Source organism: Mus musculus, chromosome 7, assembly GCF_000001635.26.
Source record: "Mus musculus strain C57BL/6J chromosome 7, GRCm38.p6 C57BL/6J".
Classification (NCBI taxonomy): Eukaryota; Metazoa; Chordata; class Mammalia; order Rodentia; family Muridae; genus Mus; species Mus musculus.
The window spans coordinates 121,136,448-121,156,374 of NC_000073.6; the positions used below are offsets into that span (position 1 = coordinate 121,136,448).

Here is a 19,927-nt window from a genome sequence, read left to right on the forward strand (position 1 = left end):
ACAGAGAAACCCTGTCTCAAAAAAACAAATAAAACATCTTTAAGAAGGTGTTGATAAGTGGACATTAGCCCAGAAACTTAGGATACCCAAGATATAAGATACAATTTGCTAAAAGCATGACACTCAAGAAGAACGAAGACCAAAGCGTGGACACTTTGCCCCTTCTTAGAATTGGGAACAAAACACCCATGGAAGGAGTTACAGAGGCAAAGTTTGGAGCTGTGTCAAAAGGATGGACCATCTAGAGCCTGCCATATCCAGGGTTCCATCCCATAATCAGCTTCCAAATGCTGACACCATTGCATATACTAGCAAGATTTTGCTGAAAGGACCCAGATATAGCTGTCTCTTGTGAGACTATGCCGGGGCCTAGCAAACACAGAAGTGGATGCTCACAGTCAGCTATTGGATGGATCACAGGGCCCCCAATGGAGGAGCTAGAGAAAGTACCCAAGGAGCTAAAGAGATCTGCAACCCTATAGGTGGAACAACATTATGAACTAACCAGTACCCCGGAGCTCTTGTCTCTAGCTGCATATGTATCAAAAGATGGCCTAGTCGGCCATCACTGCAAAGAGAGGCCCATTGGACTTGCAAACTTTATATGCCTCAGTACAGGGGAATGCCAGGGCCAAAAAGTGGGAGTGGGTGGGTAGGGGAGTGGGTGGGAGGGTATGGGGGACTTTTGGGATAGCATTAGAAATGTAAATGAGGAAAATACCTAATACAAAGTATAAAAAAGGAAACAAAACAAAACAAACAAACAAACGAACAAAAAAGAAGGTGTTGATATTGATATGAAGCAGCAGCAGCAGTGGCAGCCTGGATCCAGGTGGATGTCAGCAGTGATTCTAACAGAAGTTGTCATTTCCCAGGTAGAACTTCCTGTTGTGGATCAGACATTTTAGTAGTACCTGGCTTTGAGTTAGTGCTGAGATAAAAATTTAAACAAATATTTATTTTTAGTTTTAGGTGTGTGTGTGTGTGTGTGTGCGCGCGCGCGTGCATGAGATGAGTGCAGGTGCCTACAGATCCCTTGGAGCTGGAGTTACAGGTGACTGTGAACTGTCTGATGTGGATGCTGGGACCCAAACTCTAGTCCTCCTCAAGAACAGGAAGTGCTCCTAACATCTGATCCATCTCTCTAGCACCTTTTGTATTTGCCTTTAGTTGTTTTTTGGAGACAGGATCTTTCTCGACAGCCTGCACTGGCAGGAACTAACTCACTATGTAGCCCAGGCTGGCCTCAAGCTCATAATCTCCTGCCTCAATTTACTGAGTGCTGGGAACAAATATAGTGACAGTCATTTGTCACAAGCATTTTTCTATTACTAGGGTGTAAACGACTCTTCTTGAAGTGTTTGTTCCTATAGCTTTCTGGTTGTATGGTCTGGGAAAAGTATCTTTATCACTCTGCAGTTTTAATATTTGCATCTGTGGAATGGGGACACGCATGGTTAGATAAACGAAGAACCTGTGACAGCACCTGACATGTGTGTTGAGTGTGCAGAGCTTCCTTCTAAGAGGACTGAAGATGATAGTGGCTCGTAAGACTGGCGTGGTTTCCGTCTTCATGGGACTCACAGTCTAGTGAGGGGGTACTTTTAGAAAAGGGATTGGGAGCCAGTTCAATCTTTGGAGCTGAGAGGTCAAGAGTTCAAGTCTAGGCTAGGCTATATAGTAAAACTCCATCTCTCTCTCTCTCTCTCTCTCTCTCTCTCTCTCACACACACACACACACACACACACACACACACACACACACACACACAGACAGACAGACAGACAGAGGGAGACGGAGAGGGAGAGGGAGAGGGAGAGGGAGGGAGGAGAAATAGGAACTCTTTGACCAGCTTAAGGGGATTATCAGTGCCAATTTGATTGCTCTCTTTTAGAGATATCATCAAACATAAAAATTTTTTTGGTTGTAGGTTTGAGGTTTCTATGTTTTTTTTCTTCCTTCCTTCCTTCCTTCCTTCCTTCCTTCCTTCCTTCCTTCCTTCCTTCCTTCCTCCCTTCCTCCCTTCCTCCCTCCCTCCCTCCCTCCCTCCCTCCCTTCTTCCCTCCCCCCCCTTTTCTTTCTTTTTCTTTCTTCATCCACTTTCACTTTACATCCAGATTGCAGTGTCCCCTCTTTCTCGGTCCCATCCTCACAAACCCCTCCCCATTCCCCCCTCTTCTCCTTAGAGAAGGGGAAGCACCCCTTGGGTGCCAACCTGCTCTGGGACATCAAGTCACAGAAGGACTAGGCACATGGCAGGCAACAGTCAGAGACAGCTCTCACTCCAGTTGTTTAAGGACCCAGATGAAGATCAAGCTGCACAGCTGCTTCAATCCACGCTAACAAAGTAGGGATTCTTTGAGTTCAGGGACAGGATGGGTGGAGAACCAATTGTGTACGGGGGCCTAGGTCCAACCCCTGCATGTTATTTACTTGGTGATTCAGTCTCTATGAGGCCCCAGGTTGGTTGACGCTGTAGGTCTTCTTGTGGTATTCTTGACTCCTCTGGCTCCCTTAATCCCATCCCCCACTCTTCCACAAGACTCCCCAAGCTCCACCTATTGTTTGGCTGTGGGTGTCTTCATCTGTCTCCATCAGCTGCTGGATGAAGCCTCTCAGAAGACAGTTATGTCAGGCTCCTGTCTGCAAGCGTAGCAGAGAGTATCATAGTGTCAAGGGCTGGCTCTCTTCCATGGGATGGGTCTCAGGTTGGGCCATTGTAGACATTGATGATCTATCTAAGTAGATTCTGGATCAGTGTCAAGTTCAAGAGATTTTTATTTGTATTTGTTTGTGTAAGACAGGACAGTGTGGTGATCTAGTCTTCTGTTGAGGAGGGAGGGAGGGAGGGAGGGTTGTGTTATGTGGCAGAAGCCAGGGAGCTCAATGCACACTAACAAAGTAGGGATTCTTTGAGTTCAAGAACAGGATGGGCGGAGAACTCCATGGATGGGCTTCAGATACGGCTGGATCCGTGGTCTCAGGAGCCATTATGGATGTGTTCCTCCACCCCTCAGCTCAGTGGGCCTTGGTGTGCACCTCATTTTCTCTGTGTGATGGTGAAATTGAACTCTGCTATTTTCTTTCATGGGAGAGATGCCGCAGCAGAGAAAGCCTCCTGGGAGATCCAGCAAAAGTCCCAGGGATGGCTCTGACTGGCCAGTCTGAACCAAATGCCATTGTTTTCTGGTTTGTTTGGTTGGTTTTGGTTGGAGAAGTGAGAAGACTTGATCGACAGTCCTTCTAGGTGTGAGAGATGGTGGGATGCATGGGTGTCAGGTATCCACCACAGCTGCTTTTTCATCTTGCTTCTTGTATCTCTTCCTAGACCTCCTGAGAACTGGACAGCAGAGACAACCAAGGACTTGGCTCCTTTCTTAGCGTTTTTCTCAGGAGATGAACTGCACACTGTTGCCACAAAGGTATTTGCTGTGCCTTAGTTTAGAAGGTGGAGTCTGATAGGGAGAGAGAATGTGTGGTTGCTTATAATCTGTTTGTTTGCTGATGGAGTCTGTGGTTCTCAAAACTTCTACCAAACCTCAGACACCTCAGATATTCTCTGGCTTCATCTCGAATTATCCTAGGCTCTAGGAAAGTGACTGAGTTTGCAGCAGGGTGAACCTTAGCCCTTTCCTATGCAGATGTGGCTGGTGCATGTGTGGTCTGTTATCTGGGAGCGTGTACACACATGTCCATCCTAGATCATATTCCCAAAGGGAACAGTCACAGGAACAAACACAAATAATAAAACAGTGGCTCTTTAATATGCAGACTTTAGATGCAATGTAAAGAGTCAGAGTCAGGCAGCATGGGAAACAAGAGTGACCTGTCCATCCTCCTCTGCTGTGTGCTCCTGTCGCTGTGAACGGGGTACACAGAAGAACAACAGAAAAGGAGGAAGTTATCTGGTCTCATGGTTTTGAATGGTTGGTCAGTTGGACCATTGTTCTTGGGCAGAATCTCACAGAGGCGGGAGTGCGCGGGGGAGGCTGCTCTTCATGCCTGACACACAGAAATCAGGGTAAAAGAAGTACAGGAAGAGACCATGCAGGATATAACCTTCAAGGTTCTGCCCTCAGGGATTTACTCCCTCCAACCAAACCCCGCCTCCTTCCTTTTCACCACGACCCAATAAAACTGTCATAACATGAACCCATCAAGGGAGTGAGCTATTGATTAGTCCAAGCCCTCGTGATCTAATCACTTTTGGAAACCTCACAGACACACAAAGGTGAGCTTCATTCATCTGGATGATTCTTAACCTAGTCAAGGAGACAGCCAAGGTTAATCACCCCCAGGGATAGCCGAGCCACGCAGTCTTGCTGGCAACGAACATTGCAGGGTTCTTTCTCTCCATCTGCATCCTAAGTTGGCTTCTGGGGCCGTTCTCCCCACACAAGGCAAGGCTCACACTTCAGAGAAAAGGAAGCACCTTCTTTCGAGGGTTTTGGCTGGACAGCGGCACACTGCCTGCAGAGGCAAGCTCGCTTTCGTGGAGGTGGAGGACAACAGTCAGCTCTAGGGTAGATCAAACACTATGCTCTCCATCCATGCTTGCACACACCAGGTACACAGTGTGTGTGCTTGGTGAGGTGTGAGCAAGCACCTGCCACCCGATGTCACATAGTCACAGCATGTTCATCCAGCCACAGAAAAAGATTTGCGGTCTAAACATATAATCATAAGCACAGGATATGCAAGTATTATATGCAGATCTGATATTTTTAAAAAAATCACTTGTGAGGTTGTAAAAGCCTTCTATCAACATGGCAAGACCTCTGAAACAGCATGGAATTATAAAAAATCCCTGCACTGTGAATGATTTTGACGGTAGGATACTCAGTACATGAATAAATATTAGCTAAATTAATTTTGAGCATGTGCAAAACAAGAGTGGTTCAGAAGTGTACACAAGAATGGTTAATGCTAAACTCAGGGTCATTGTTACATCTAGGAGAGAGCGAGGTGGGCGGGGAGGAGCGAGGCTGTCAGTTGTGCCTGTGATGTTTTATTTCTGAAGCTGCAGGCAATGTGGGCATGTGGCTGCTTTGTTAGATTATTCTCCTTGCTTTTAAAAATAACACAAGATATACATACTTCTGGTGAAACAGATCCCGAACATCCCAGAGGCTCTTGGATGAAAAGTATACCCCCTCATTAGAGACAGGCTCTACTCCCAGATTCCCAGGTTCTTTTCAGAAAGCCCCATACATGTGTGCATATATATCCCTCTTAAAACTAGAAAATGGAAAATCCCAGGCACTGGGCTATGCACTTTGCATAAAAAATCAAAACACCATCACCACCGTCATGCAAGGGTCCTGGGGATGGCTACCAAGCCTAAAGTCCTGAGTTTGTGCCCAGAGACCTACATGGTAGAAGGTGAGAACTGACTCCCCACAGCTGTCTGCTGACCTCCACACACATGCCATGGTATGCACATCCTCTAAATGTTTAAAAAGTAAAAATATTAACTATTAATATAGCCACGAGGGGATGGGGAGGCATAGGAGAAATGTGTCCTTAGGAGATTTCCTCTTTGAACAAATACTGTAGATTAGAACTGTGTCTGATCACTGTAGAACATATCACAGTAACTGAGAGCAGCAAGTGACATCATCTCTTGGGTTCACAGTTGTTATGTGGCCCACTGGCCAAGAGGTTATCAAGCAGGACCTGGATATCCTTTCAAAAAACATCTTCCCTCCCTCCCTCCCTCCCTCCCTCCCTCCCTCCCTCCCTCCCTCCCTCCCTCCCTCCCTCTTTCCTTTCCTCTCCTTCTCTGCCTTCCTTCCTTCCTTCTTTTCTTCTTGTGTGTGTATGTGCACATACATGCATGTGTGTGTGTGTGTGTGTGTGTGTGTATGTATGTGTGCATGTGGAGGTTGGAGAATAGGAGAATCAGTTTATCTTCCACCATGTGAATCCCAAGGATGGAATCCAGGTCCTTAGCATTGGCAGCAAATGCCTTTACTCAACGAGCCACCTTGCTGGCCTTTGGCTGTCATTTACATAACTGTTTAACAACAGCATTACCACACACATATGGGACCATTATTGTACCTGTGGTCCATCCTTGATTGAAGAGCAGCTGACTATGCAGTATGTGAGTGTTGCAGAACCTTAGTGAACAACAGAATGAGCTAGGGAGAGCTAGCTTGGTGGCACAGGCTTGTGATCCCAGCACTCTGGAGGTTGAGGTAGGAGTATATCAAGTTCCAGGTCAGCTTGAGCTAAGTAGGGAGACCCTGTAAAGGGAAAGCAGGAGGGAGGTATATGTATGTATATGCACATACATACATACATACATACATACATACATACATATACAGCACGGAGGAGACTCCGGAGTGGTCACCACACTGGACTCTCTGACTGAGCATCTATGGAGTTCAGACCTGTCTGTATAACTTGTAGGCATTCCTTCCATGCATTCAGGGATGAGAACTGCAGGTGTGCCCTGTGACTCTAGTTCTGAAAGGGAAGGTGACTCAGCACAGGTGCTTTCTCTTTGGTGGTGGGGGTGATGGTGGTAGAGGTAGTGTTAGGTAACAGTGAGGCCGGGTCTCATAAGAGAGCCTGATGCATTTTCTGGGCTCTCAGGCAGGGCTCATAATATCCCAAGACTCAACAAAGCAGACTATTTCAATATGCGAAATGATTCTCTCTCCAGTGTCACCAAAGCTCCCCTGTTGGCAGCCTCTGCCTAGAATGTGTATGCAACCCTCCTCTGCCTTTTTATTTTTGTTTTATGTGTATGAGTGTTTTCTCTGTGTGTCTGTATCTGCACCATGTACATGTCAGGTGCCTGAGGAGATCAGAAGAGGGTGCTGCATCTCCTGGAACTGGAGTTTTGGCAGATAGTTGTGAACCATCATGTGGGTGCTGGGAATAGAACCTGGGTCTTCTACAAGAGCAGCAAGTGCTCCTAACCACTGGGCCATTTCTCCAAACCCCAAGCTTGCCCCCCTTTAAAAGATAAATATAAGGCTAAAAATTAAAATGGTACCAAACCAAAAGAAAGATATATGCAAACTTACATATTTTGTAGATATTATCAGATTGCTTGGTGATATTGTACTGTACATTCAACAGTCTTGGAAAAGCACACACTGGGCAGCCTTTACACCTGGTCTGGCATTAATTATTATCACTCTAATTTTGGCAATCTGATGGGTGAAAAGTGATGCATGCCTGTTATTTAGCATTTATCGTTTTGCTGTGGAAGTCAAATATCATTTTGGTAGGATTACTTATTAGAGACATTAGTTGGATGAGGGATTCAATTTATACAACAGGCTATTATGAAGAAAAAAACCCACCTTCAGGCATTAAGCGGTAATAGAGTTTAAACTCTGATTTAAATGCATCTCACATTTTTTTTTCTTCTTCTTTTAACTACAGTTTCCTGAAATCCTTCAGCAAACAGCTTCCAAGATGGTTGGGGTGTTGCTTCCTAAAGAATTTCTCTGGGCTGTCTTTGAGTCTGTTCAGAATAGCAGTAACGAGAGCCCCAGCTTTGACCCCACCTTTGGTGAGTGTTTCTAGGGCGTCTGACCCTGCATCTGGGGTGGCATTATTTTAGGTTGAGTTTGTGACATAACAGAGTTTCCTTCTCAAATGGCAAAACCCACAGGTCAAAGAATGACAGTTCTGTAACATGATTTGAAATCAGATGCCAGGCTTGAAGGCTTGATGAGTGGACAGTGACAAGCACTTCAATAGGTCTGGTTTATGTTTTTAAAAAAGATGTATTCATTTATCTGGGGAGTTTTGCCTGCATGCCTATAAGTACCACATGTGTACAGTGCCTACAGAGACCAGAAGAGGACGCTGACATACAGGAACAAGCATCACAGATGGCTGTAAGTTGCTACATGGGTGCTGAAAATTGAACCCCAATCCTCTGAAAGAGTTAGTGCTCTTAACAGCCGAGGCATTCTCTACAGCCTTTATTTGGCTTATCTTAAAGGCTCAACCTAGCTTCGAAGCTACAAGGTACAGGTCGGTAGGGCTTGAAGTCTCTTAATGACTGTGTGGCTCTCCCCTAAGGTCTTCAGTTGCCTACCCCTTTCTTTGTTAAGAGTCAGGGTTTCTCTCTGTAGCCCAGAGGCTTGTAACTCACTGTGTAGTCCAGGCAACCTCCAATTCTTATTCCTCGTGCAGCAGCCTCTCTAGGGCTGGGATTACAGGTGGGAGCCACCACGCCTTGCTGTACCTCAGGTTTCACCCTCTAAAGTGGGGCCATGTGAACTCTGGGCTGCAGTGGTCATTGTGAGAGTTTAATCCTCCCCAGTTTCCAAAGGGCGTGGCATGAAAGGAATTATCAGAAAGTGTTTTTCCTTAAGGACTACCAGGTGTATCACCATTTTTATAATCTGCACTGAGTGCCTGGTAAATATTGACTCTTACTGGCATGAGGTGGGCGGGATTAATCAGAACTGACATTGATAGTGACGGGGACAGTGACGGCTGGCTGTTGCTGCTTACTTGCTTATTCAGAGTGAGACTTCATTGTGGCATAGTTGTTTTAGGGTCACTTATGCTCTGGGAAGGCCCCCCCCCCACTCATACTCTGTAAGTAAGCCCGATAAACCCTTTGTTTCCCCAAGTTGGACCTGGGTGGAATTCCACAGCAGTTTGTGTTGGAGCCCTATAAGGAAGGGTTGTTTGGGTCTTCATGCCAAGTGTTCGTGTAACACAGACTCTCTCAGTGACCCTACGCCCTACCTATTTGGCAAGCTTCCTTCTCTGCTCTCTAGGCACTGGGATTTCAGGCCGATCCCACTTGCCCAGTTGCATTTGGTGAGGCCTCTTGGTGGATGTGCACATCAGGTCATAGCTATGGCAGAGGTGGGAGCCCCCGGCTCCCTGCTGTCAGCTTTTATAGCGCCCTGCCTCTTGTGAATGAATCTGACTAGTGAAGATTATTAAGAAAACATGGAACACGTCCTGCAATTCTCTCTCCTCTGTTGCATCCTCACATCTGTCTGTGTTCCTCAGGTTGTCATGGAGTTGTGACTCCCTCTTCAGATGATATCTTCAAGTTGGCCGAAGCCAATGCCTGCTGGGACCCCGAGGTTCTTCTCTGCATGGAGGAGGACACTTTCATCAGGAACGTGGAGCTGCTGGGGGCTGTGAAGGGTTTCAGCCGGGCTCAGCTGATGGCCCTGAAGGAGAAGGCAATTCAGGTATGCCCACGTTGGAGAGGAAGCTCACCAGCTACCCCAAACAAGCAGCCAGTATCCAGCCCCAGTCTCCCTGTGCTTATGAACCCTTTGAGGCCCTGCACCCATGTCATTTTGTTGAAATTCAGTAGTGTGGGTCATGACTTCCTCATCTGAGAAATGGGCACACTATTGGTACCTTTGTCCTAGGGCAGAGGCAGAACACAGATGATGCATGTCTTGACCAACCAAGTTCTCTGCATATTCTGGCCTAAACTGCTTGCAAGAATGCTACCTTTATTTCCTCCTCTTGGAGAATCCTAACAGCTGTCTGCAGCTGGCCTCCTCAGTAGCTGCTGCGGAGTCATCTGAAAGTCGGAAAAGGTTGTGAAAGGGATTAGAAGTAGTTTGTCATTTAAAAAAACGTTCCCTTTGAGGGGAGACGGCTCAGTGGTTAAAGCACTTTCCTTGAAGGTGTGAGGACCGGAGTTTGGATTCACAGCACCAACTAAAAGCAGGTGGAGTGGGGGTTATTGTGATCCCAGCCCTTCGGAGGTAAAGATGGGGAGTGGCTGAAGCAAGCTGGCTTATCCCAAAAGCCAAAACAGTGAGCCCTGGGTTCAAGTGAGAGACTCTGTCTCTCTTTCAACCGTGGTTCTCAATCTTCCTAATGCTATGACCCCTTAATACAGTTCCTCACGATATGACTATCCCCAACCAAAAATATTTCATTGCTGTAATTTTGCTACTGTTATGAATCATAATGTAGATATCTGCCTGGGTTGTTGTGTCTGCAGCTCTCAGAACATGCAGATACAAGCTATCTTGCTTCACATTATCTGTTACAAAAATGATATCGCACTCATTATTCAGGAACTTGTCTTCCACAAGAAATGTGTTTTTCTGTATCAGAAAGATAAATATATACATCAGTGTTTTGGGACTGGTCTTTATTTAGCTAGCCTTAAGCTTTGGATCCTTTGAGATTTTTATAAGTGCTTCATGACAGCCAGCTTTCCATTGCTGTGACAGAGTAAGTAAAGACAACTTGCAGGGAAGGAAGGTTTACTTTAGCTCATGGTTTCAGAGCCTTCAGTCCATGATCAGCTGACTCTTGGTTTGGGTCTGAGGTAAAATAGGATATCATGGTAGAGAGGGCATGATGAGGCATAGGTGATCACACATGGCTGCCAGGAGAGGAGAGTGATGATGACAGACAGACAGACAGACAGACAGACTTTCTAGTACCTTTCAAAGGCTTGTGCCCACTTGACTTTTTTATTCTAGCTAGTCCTCATATCCTAATAGTCTGTTTAGTTGTAAACTCATCAGTGGATCTCTCAATGGGGTTATTGCCCCCATGGCCCAACTACCTCTGCATAGCAACCACCAGCTCAAAACCAAACCCTCAACACATGAGCTTTGGGGAGTGCTTGATGCTCAAACCCTAAATAAGCCTTTGTACATGTTTGAACATATGGCTCTGAGCACTTGTCTCATAATTTTCTAAAGCTAATTTCCCAGAAGTGGAACCCTCCCCTCCGGAAAGACTATTAACCTCTACAAAGATGTTGGCATGAATTGGTACAGAAGCTGTGTGTGTGTGAGTGTGTGTGTGTGTGTGGTGTATGTGCTGAGTGTGTGTAATATACTCAATGTCTGGACTGCTATAAAATATCTTATATTGGTTAACTTATAAACAACAGAAGTTTATTTCTAGCAGCGTTGGTAGCTAGGAAGTCCATGATCAAGGCTCTGACAGATTCAGTGTCTGGTGAACATGAATTTCTCTAAGGTGATGGTTTCTCCCAGCATCTTGCCCTCATACAGTGGAAGTGCACTGGGAGCTCTCAAGATCTCTCTTACAAAGGCAAGGATTCCATTTATGAGAGTGGAGTCATTTTCTAGTACATTAGGGATTAGGTCTCAGTGATGGATTTTGGGAGGATATTAAGGAGAGACTACAGCAGGCACTGCCACTAATCTTTGGTCTGCTCTGTTTTTCTCCTACCTAAAGGTTTGGGACTTGCCCTCCCGCTGGAAAGAACACCATATTGTCTCCCTGGGGCGCATTGCTTTGGCTCTCAGCGAGAGTGAGTTGGAGCAGCTGGACCTTAGCTCCATAGACACCGTGGCATCCCTGGGCCAGCAGACAGAATGGACACCAGGACAGGTGGGTAGATGTCCCTGGGTCTTTTACAGATTCCTTAATTGCTTAGCCTTGACTTTGCACCCCTGAATAGATTTATAGTACTTACGATAGCTTCTTTTATGTCCTCGCTAAAGACTCCATCATCATTGTCGTTTCTCAGTCTCTCTTTTTTTCTTTTCTAAAAGACAGTTATTTTTATGGTTCAAATTTTATGTCTGTGTATGTCGTGTGTGCAAAGGTACTCTGGGAAGGGCAGAAGAGGGCACCAGCTCCCTTGGGAGTGGTTATGAACTGCCTGATGTGTGTGGCTGGAATCAAACTCTGGTCCTCTGGAGGTGCAGCAAGTATACTCAACCACTGAGCCACCTCTCCAGACCCTCTCAGTTTGTATCTGTGGACTGATTTTCTCCTAACGAAAACCTAGTAATCTGTCACTTGCTCCGAGACAAGGGCAGGGAAATGGGGACACTTAGTAATTCTGTCAGAGTGTGAACTTCACATGGCTAAGAGTTTGATTTAGGTGTCTGACAGCAGTGCATGCCTGTAATTCCAGCAATTGGGAGGCAGAGGAAGGTGGCTCTCTGAGTTCTAGGACAGTCAGAGCTACAACAAACAAACAAACAAACAAACAAACAAACAAACAAAATCAAAACCCAACCAAACAAAAAACCCTGTCTTGCAAAACCAAAAAACTAGGCTTTGCTTTGCTCTGAAATATATGTGTTTGCTAGTAATTTTTATCTTTTTGTTGCATTCTCTTGAGCTTTATTGGGGTGGGGTGATCTTTATTCTGTGGCTTCGTTGAGAAATGATACTTCTACAGAATAGGCCTAGTATCCATGTGTTACACGGTCTCTCCACTCTGGCTGGAGGGAGAGAAAACGTTTTTTTAACTCCACGTGAACTTTAAGAACCGCTTAGCCTGGCCCCCTTCTCCTGCCTCTTACCCTCTGAGTGGTTTCATTCCTGACATCTGGACACGTAGAAATGAGGACTTGGTACTCAGGAGGACATCTTGGCTGATCTCTAGGACTCTCTCTGTACAACTTCCTCCTCTTTCTTTGCCCCTGAAGTGAGCGTGCTTTGGCCTTCCTGAACTTGGCCTTCTCTTCCATGTTTTTGTGTAATCATTTATAGAAAAACCGAGATTGTCCCCTCCATGAGGCTGCTTTTACAGGAAGAAAACATTCTAAGAGTTTGATTTCTTCTCTCTGGGGACTATGCATGATATTTATACTGGCTTAGGCTAGATCCTGGGCACAGAAATTGTATCCATAAAAGATGACTAGCGCATATTTTTTTTCTTTAAAAATATATGGTTATACATGCATGTTTCATCACATAATAAATATGTATTGAATAAGTGAATGCAAAGATATTCTCGTCTTCTCGAGGTCAGCAGAAGTGGGTTGCTTGGTAAGGGCTGAGATTTGAACTGGTGGAAAGAGTAGCAAAGGTTGGCTTTTTGACCTTGGATCTCTGTCCTCAACGTAGCTAGACCCCTGGGCTCCATTGGTCTTTCCTGATGTATGTAGAAAGTGCCTCTGGGGGACAGTTTTAGGGCTTGCTTTTTGTTTACCTGTTTCATGGTCATCTTGACATGCTCCTGGGTTGTTCAATATTTTAATTTTGCTCTATATTTTGTTTGGTTTTCTAGTTGTTGACGATGGGTTGAAAGTCTGGTTGTTGATCTCCTGTAGGTTAAAGATGTCCTCTCGTCTTTTAGTTTTGATTGGGTGAGGCATTGGGGTCTATAGTTAGCTTGGTCAGTTGCCCCTCAGTGGTTCTTTCATTATGAGCAGCCCCATCAAACAGTGTCTCTGCTTCATTTACTATATCAGAAAGTCCTTTTGTCAACTCCATTCACATGGTTGTTCAGCTCTGAGCAGCTAGCTACTCCTATCTGGGGCAGAGTATGTTGGTTGGTTATGCCTGCTACAGTAGTGGAGTCTCTGTTACAATGAGTGGAGTCTGGTCTGTCTGTATGAATACATGGTGATCGGAGAGTGGGGGAGGGTGTGTGGAAGATAGATTTGAATTCCTGGAACCTATAAATACAATTTGTTTCAATGGAGGAAGGGGCTTTACAGATGGAAGTCATTTAAAAATCATGGGATGGGGGCTGGACAGATGGGTCAGTGTTTAAGAACACTTATTGCTCTTGCAGATGACCTAGGTCTGGTTCCCAGAGTTCACAGTGTATGGCGCACAACTGCACCTTACTCCAATGCCAGGGGAGCTGATGGTTTCTTGAGGCATTCACAGGGACTTGCAGACATGGGGTGCAATACATCCACTCAGGCACACACCCATACATGTAAAAAAAAAAGAGATGAAAATTACCCTGGTAGGTCCAATGTGATCACAAGGGGCCTTATATAAGGGAGCCAGGATGCCACAGTCATAGAGGGGGATTCAATGGTGAAAGTGGGGAGGGAGGAGCAGGAGGGAGATAGGTTTGTAATGCTAGGCTGATGACTCTGAAGATGGAAGAAGTGGCCATAACAGAACTAAGGGAAGAACTCAGAAGGAGTTAGGAAAAGTGAGGAAACGCAGTCTCTCTAAAGCTCTCAAACGGAACACATCCCACTGATTGATTTCAGGACAGAGAGCCTCTGGGAACCATAGGTGAATTCACCTGTTTTACCACCAGATGGTAATGTGTAACAGTAGCAAGAGAACTAAGGCAGAGTGGCCAGAAAAAGAAAAGTAGTGATATTGTCAAACCAAGGGGGATGGGTGTCGGGTAAGACCAAGGCATGGGCTCTTCTCTCCCTAGGTTTAGATAATCAGAATTGTGATGTCCCGTGACTCTGAGTGGCACCTTTCAAATCCAGCAAGGTGTGGATCATGTCTCACCAGGAATAGGGCAATATGGAGATCCGGCCATGAGAATGAATTGAGCTAAAAAAACTGTGTTGAACAATAATAATGTAATAATAATAATAATGTAAAGGTCTGCAAACTTTTTTCAGTTACTGCTGTGCAGTTACTTTTCTTATTGTTGTGTCAAAGGACCTGAGAGGGAGTGGCTTAAGGAAGGCCGGGCACGTCCTGGCTCACGGTTTGAGGGGACACATTCCAGGGAAGGCGTGGCTTCAGGCAAGGAAAGCCTGGCTGCAGGAGAGGGAGGCCAGCTGGTTACACTGTATGGGATGTCAGGAAGCAGAAAGCGAACAGGAAGTCAGGGCTGGCTGTAAATGTCAAGGCTCACTCCCTCACTCCTCCAGCAAGGCTCCACTCTCTGTAGGCTCCACATCCTTCCCAAACAGTGCTCCATCTCAGGGGTTAAGGGTTCAAACAGGTGACCTGTGGGGGACAGTTCACGTTCTTGTTCTTTTCAGCCATTGTCCTCAGCATCTGGTGTCACCAGTACCATAGTCACCTCCCTTTCTCTGAGTTGGTGTCCTTGTTTGAAGAATGGAAAGGATTAAACTCAATAAACTGAGATTCCTTCTACTAACATTCTGCAATCCCGTGGTTCTCCGGCTCTGAAACTGGTTTCGACTAGTTTGGGAAGTGCCACACTCCATTCCTGATATTAAAATGATTTTATTTGCAGCCTGGAAGAAACCGAAAAATAGATCTAACTTAGAAGCTGGAGCATCCCTTTCCCCGTGCGCCAGTTTTAATTCTCTCGGATGGCAGCGAGATATATCAATATGTTTGAAAAGGATATGAAAACGTAACATTTGCATATATCATCTGCAGTCAGTTCTTCCACTTCAGCCTCCAATCAAACCTTGAAATGCATGCTTCTAGATTAATAGTCAGACCTGGAGGAGCTACATTAGCAAATAGTGCAGCTTAAAGCCTAATGTAAGGGAGGAAAGAAACCATTACAGAAGTCGGAGGGATGAACAGAGGGACTGAAGTTTTACAGCTACTCATTTTTCTGGGGTTAATATTGCCTACAAGTGTTGGTATTAATTGTCTCGGAATCATTACATATACACTGGTCCAGTCATTCAGGGAGATATATTTTAACTTATCACCTTGCAGGCTGAGCTTGCATTTTCCAGGTCCCAGATGCAAGGACACTTTAATACCACATCTTCAAAGCAATTTTATCTGAATTGTAATTTTGCACTTTCGTTTTTTTAAAATGAGCATCCACGTTTGAGGAGCACAAATTGCCATGAGTCAACTGGTAACACCTGATTGTGGAGACTTAACAAGAAAAATCCAGCCCATGGGCAAACCACTCTGCATGAGTCGGTCTTGTCTGATCTTGGAGGCTAGGCAGGGTGGGCCCTCTCTAGTACTTGACTGTCTAGGGATACTGGGTACTGTTAAGTCTCCATTTTTTTTCCTCCAGAGGCAAACATCTTTAATGGTTAAGATGACTATGATATCTCACTGTCTGGATTTTAAATTTTTGAGTGTGTGTGTGTGTGTGTGCGCGCGCAGGAGCCCTCCAGGTTGGCGCTGGGAATCTTCCTCATTTTCTTTCTCTCCACTTCATTCAGGGGTTCTCCATTAAGCCCAGACCTCACTAATTTGGTTAGTCTAGCTAGCCAGCTTGCTCCAGAGATCCCTGTCTGTGGCATTGGAGTGCTAGAATTACAGGTAGGCTTCCATGCTGACCTTAATGCCATGCTGGCATTAATGTGAGTCATCTTCACACTTGCACAGCAGGCCCTGTGAGTCATATCTCCAGCCTCTATCTGGGGTTTTGCTGTAGTACCACTAGTCTATAGCAGAGTAATATTGTTTTAGGCTCTTCAGATCTCAGGGGGTTATTTGCGAAAGAGAAATGATATTAGTATTTGGCCAATAGGTTCATGCTGAGGAGTAGATAGGGCAGTGTGGGTAATGTTGTCCGAAGGGTGCAGCAAATGCAGGGTACCCAGCTTGCCAGCTTTTGTTGCTCTGCGTGCATATTACCATTCAGTCAGATGCATGCAAGCTGCAGTCGGTGTTCCGAACTCATCCATAGCAGCTAGTAGCTATGTACCAATGAGGGTAACTCATCAGTGGCCAGTCTGTTAATTTTTTGACGCTGTAACAAAATACCCAACACAAATAACTTAAAAGAGGAATGATTTATTTCATTCCTGGTTTCAGAGGGGTTGGGCCATGGTCACATGGCTTCATGTGCTTGGGCAGAATGCCATGGTGACAGGGTGGGTGGTGGAGGGCAGTGCTTCACTTTGTGGTGCACAGAGTATGGAAGGCACTGCGACCAGGTAGAACCTTGAAAAGCAAGTCTGCTTTTTTCAATGAAGCCCCTCCTTGTAAAGTTTCCAGAACCTTCCAAACGAGTGCTACCAACTGGGGATCAAGTGTTTGACAAGTGAACATTTCATATGCACACGTTTGTCTTGTGATGGCACAAAGCTCCCGCCTTTTCAGAGAAGCATGTCTTTTTCTATGATGTCTGTGGCTCACACACTAGAATGGCCATTTGTGCACTCAGTCAATCATAAAGTATGCAGCAGACTTTAGGCTAGATACTTGGAACATGACGACAAGCTAGGCATGACCCTTTGGGGCTCTGTCTGTGAGATGGACAAAAAAGTGGTCAAAGGGAAATTTTTGAAAAATTGTGATAAGTGATACAGAAGTTGGGTGGGATGCCCATAAGAGGATGAGAGGGGATGCTGGTGGAGGTGAGGGAGTCCAGGGGGATAGTCGTCTCTGTGAATGTAGACATTAAGCAGACTTGAGGGGCTGGGTGGCAGCAGCCACATGGTAAGTGAAACTCCCCTGTAGCATTCCTACATTTCCTATTTCTCAGCGTTTGGCTCAACATTGTAACTATTTTGCTGTGTGATGCAGATGACTGACATAAAGGAAGCGGGAACAGTGTCTATGTCCCAAGACCCATGCTCCCACCGAGATGCTCGATGCTCGATGGTCATGCTTCAGTGCCTTCTCCTCACCTTTGTCTCCGACCTCTTGGAATCAGTCTTATCTGCTCTTATCAACACTGAAGGATCCATGCACCATTATGTAGCTCAGCCCCAAGGAATCAACTCGGATCCTTTTCAGGCCCTGTGTAGGTAAATCAAGTGAACCAGGGCCAATTTATTTATTAGTAGCAACAAACCCAACATAAAGTTGCCTTAATGAAGGAAGGAATTAATACTATGACCAAGGAAACTTATAAAAGAAAGTGTTTAATTTGGGGGCTCACAGTTTCAGGGGTGAGGGCAAGACTATCATGGTGGGGGACATGGCAGCAGACAGGCAGGCATGGCTCTGGAGCAGTATCTGAGAGCTTACATTTGATCCATAAGCACAAGGCAGGGAGGGGAGCTAACTGGAAATGGTGTGGGCTTTCAAAACCTCAAAGTCCACTCCCGGTGATAGACATATCTACTTTAACAAGGCCACACACCCTAATCCTTCCCAAATAGTTCTACCAACTGAGGACCAAGCATTCAAGCATATGAGCCTGTGGGGCCATTCTCATTCAGACCACCACATCACTGATAATTGAAAATTTCAAGTTCAGAGTTCAGGTACATCTTCATCCAGGAGCTTCAGTACCATTGCTGGGAATCTAGTTCTCCCCACATTGAAGAGTTCTGATTTCTTTCATATTTGCTTTATTCTGAGGTTGGTGAACCTTCTCAGTATAGCAGGTTCTAGAAGATGACTGACTGTGTATATCATTCCAAGGATCCCTGTGTGTTTCTTTCTGAGTTCAAGGCAAAACAAAACAAAACAAAACAAAACAAAACAAAAACCCAGAAGTTCTTCTAATTAATCTAGCCAAAAATGGTGGTTAGTTCTGGCTAGAACACATGCCAAATCGGGAGCCAGTCCCTGTGGCCAGGCAGAGAAAGGACATAATTAAGAGAGGACGAGGCCATGTCATTACCCATGATGCAGTTGGCTTCAGCTAAACCATATGGGGCATAGGGGAGAGTGGCTTTCCATGGGACAAGTCATGAGGTTTGAATAGCCTCTTGGCTGGAATTATGCAAGATCCTGTAATCACACAAATTTCATTGGGGACACCCCTGTGTAATTTTTTTTTTTTAGTACCAAAAACATTTACATTGCCTCTAAAGATTGAAGGAAAGATACAGTTCTGGAGAAAAGAGAGAAAAGAAAAATCATTCTAGCTTGAGTTTTTCATGCAGAAATGGCATTCGAATTGGACCAAAACACAGAGGATAGCTGGGTTTATTAGTTGGAAATACGGAAGCACATTTCATGTGGAGGAGACGGCTTGAGCAGAGGCAGAGAAGTAGGACATAGGAGCTTTTACTGGAGAGTTGTGCAGACAGATGCTGGATATATTCAGCTCTGGATGTCTAAGAATTTGAACAGTCAAGCCACCTGGAAGTCAAATGATTTCTAAAGGAAAGAAACTAACAGATTTCTTTTCTTTTATTACTTTCTTATAGGCTAAATCCATTCTGCAGGCATTTCTTGAAGATTCAGGCTATGGGATACAGGATCTGAAGAGCTTCCATTTGGTTGGGTTTGGTCCTACTCTATGTGCTATGGACCCCACTGAAATACAACTTATAAAGACCTCAGAATTCAGGTAACTATAATACTAGAGTGTAAAGTGGAAAATGTTCCACTCATACATTCATCATTCCTCCCATCCATTCTTCATCCATCCATCTACCCACCCACCTATCCATCCATTTATCTTCTCTGTCACCTATATACCCACCCATCTATGATCTGTGCATACATGCATCCACCCATTCACATACCCATTTATCTACCTGTCCTTCTGCCCATCCATCAATCTATTCACCACCCACTCATCCACCCATTCATCCATCTATCATCACCAACCCATCCATCCATCCATCCATCCATCCATCCATCCATCTACCCATCTATCTACTTATCCATCTGCCCATCCATCCATCCATCCATCCATCCTCCACTTTCCAATCTTTGTCTCTTTCTGGGCTGAAGTATGCCGTGGGATTTGCTGGGTCCTGTCTAGGTGCTGAGATTCTTTGTCTTTTGTGCACTGCTTGATGGCCAGAGAATTCCCCAGACTCACCAGACCCCTTCCTCTCTAACCAGGGCAGTGGTAGCCAGAATTGGGACACTGTTCTGCAGTACCCCCGTCTTAGCTGGATTTAAGAAGAAAGCAGAAGTTGTATTTGGGAGACCCACTGAGTGGACCAGCTCCATCTTGCAGGAGCTTGGGACCATTGCAGGTAAGGGGCTCCTGGGCATGTCCTGGCTCTTTAAATTTAAAATGGGGACTAAAATAAAGCATAACAGAACAAAGTCTTAATCCAGCCACGTGAAGCAAACATGAAGGAGTTCTTGTAGAATCCGGATGTCAAGACTTAAGTCGCAAGAGGCAGGGCCCACAAGTCTGCATTTTAAAATGAGCCATCTCGGGGGTTCTTGCACACACTATCGTCTCAAAAATCATTGATCTAGAATGTGATTCAGTTGGCTCCTAAATAGATTTATACCCACTCTTAAAGTGTGTAAATGAACCTCCCTCTGGGTATACACGCCACTGGAGGAGGCCAATCAGGGCTAATGTGACCCACATATTTTCCTGAGTTGATTAAGGAACTGGACTCCCTAGTTGGCCGTCTTGTGAGGTAAGGCATAGTGCTTCCCGGGGACTCATTGATCTGTACATTATGCAGCACCATTAACAAC

General features: G+C 45.3%; 1 protein-coding gene across 2 annotated transcripts in view; it reads left to right on the plus strand.

Moving 5' to 3' along the window:
- Otoa (otoancorin) overlaps positions 1-19,927 on the plus strand; it is a 79,670-nt gene that overhangs the window by 53,024 nt on the left and 6,719 nt on the right. For both annotated transcript variants that reach the window (NM_139310.2, XM_017322267.2), the window contains exons 21-26: positions 3,330-3,423; positions 7,406-7,535; positions 9,005-9,192; positions 11,186-11,341; positions 18,682-18,824; positions 19,328-19,464. In NM_139310.2, the coding sequence (NP_647471.1) occupies positions 3,330-3,423; positions 7,406-7,535; positions 9,005-9,192; positions 11,186-11,341; positions 18,682-18,824; positions 19,328-19,464 (848 nt within the window). The remainder of the gene's footprint in view (positions 1-3,329; positions 3,424-7,405; positions 7,536-9,004; positions 9,193-11,185; positions 11,342-18,681; positions 18,825-19,327; positions 19,465-19,927) is intronic.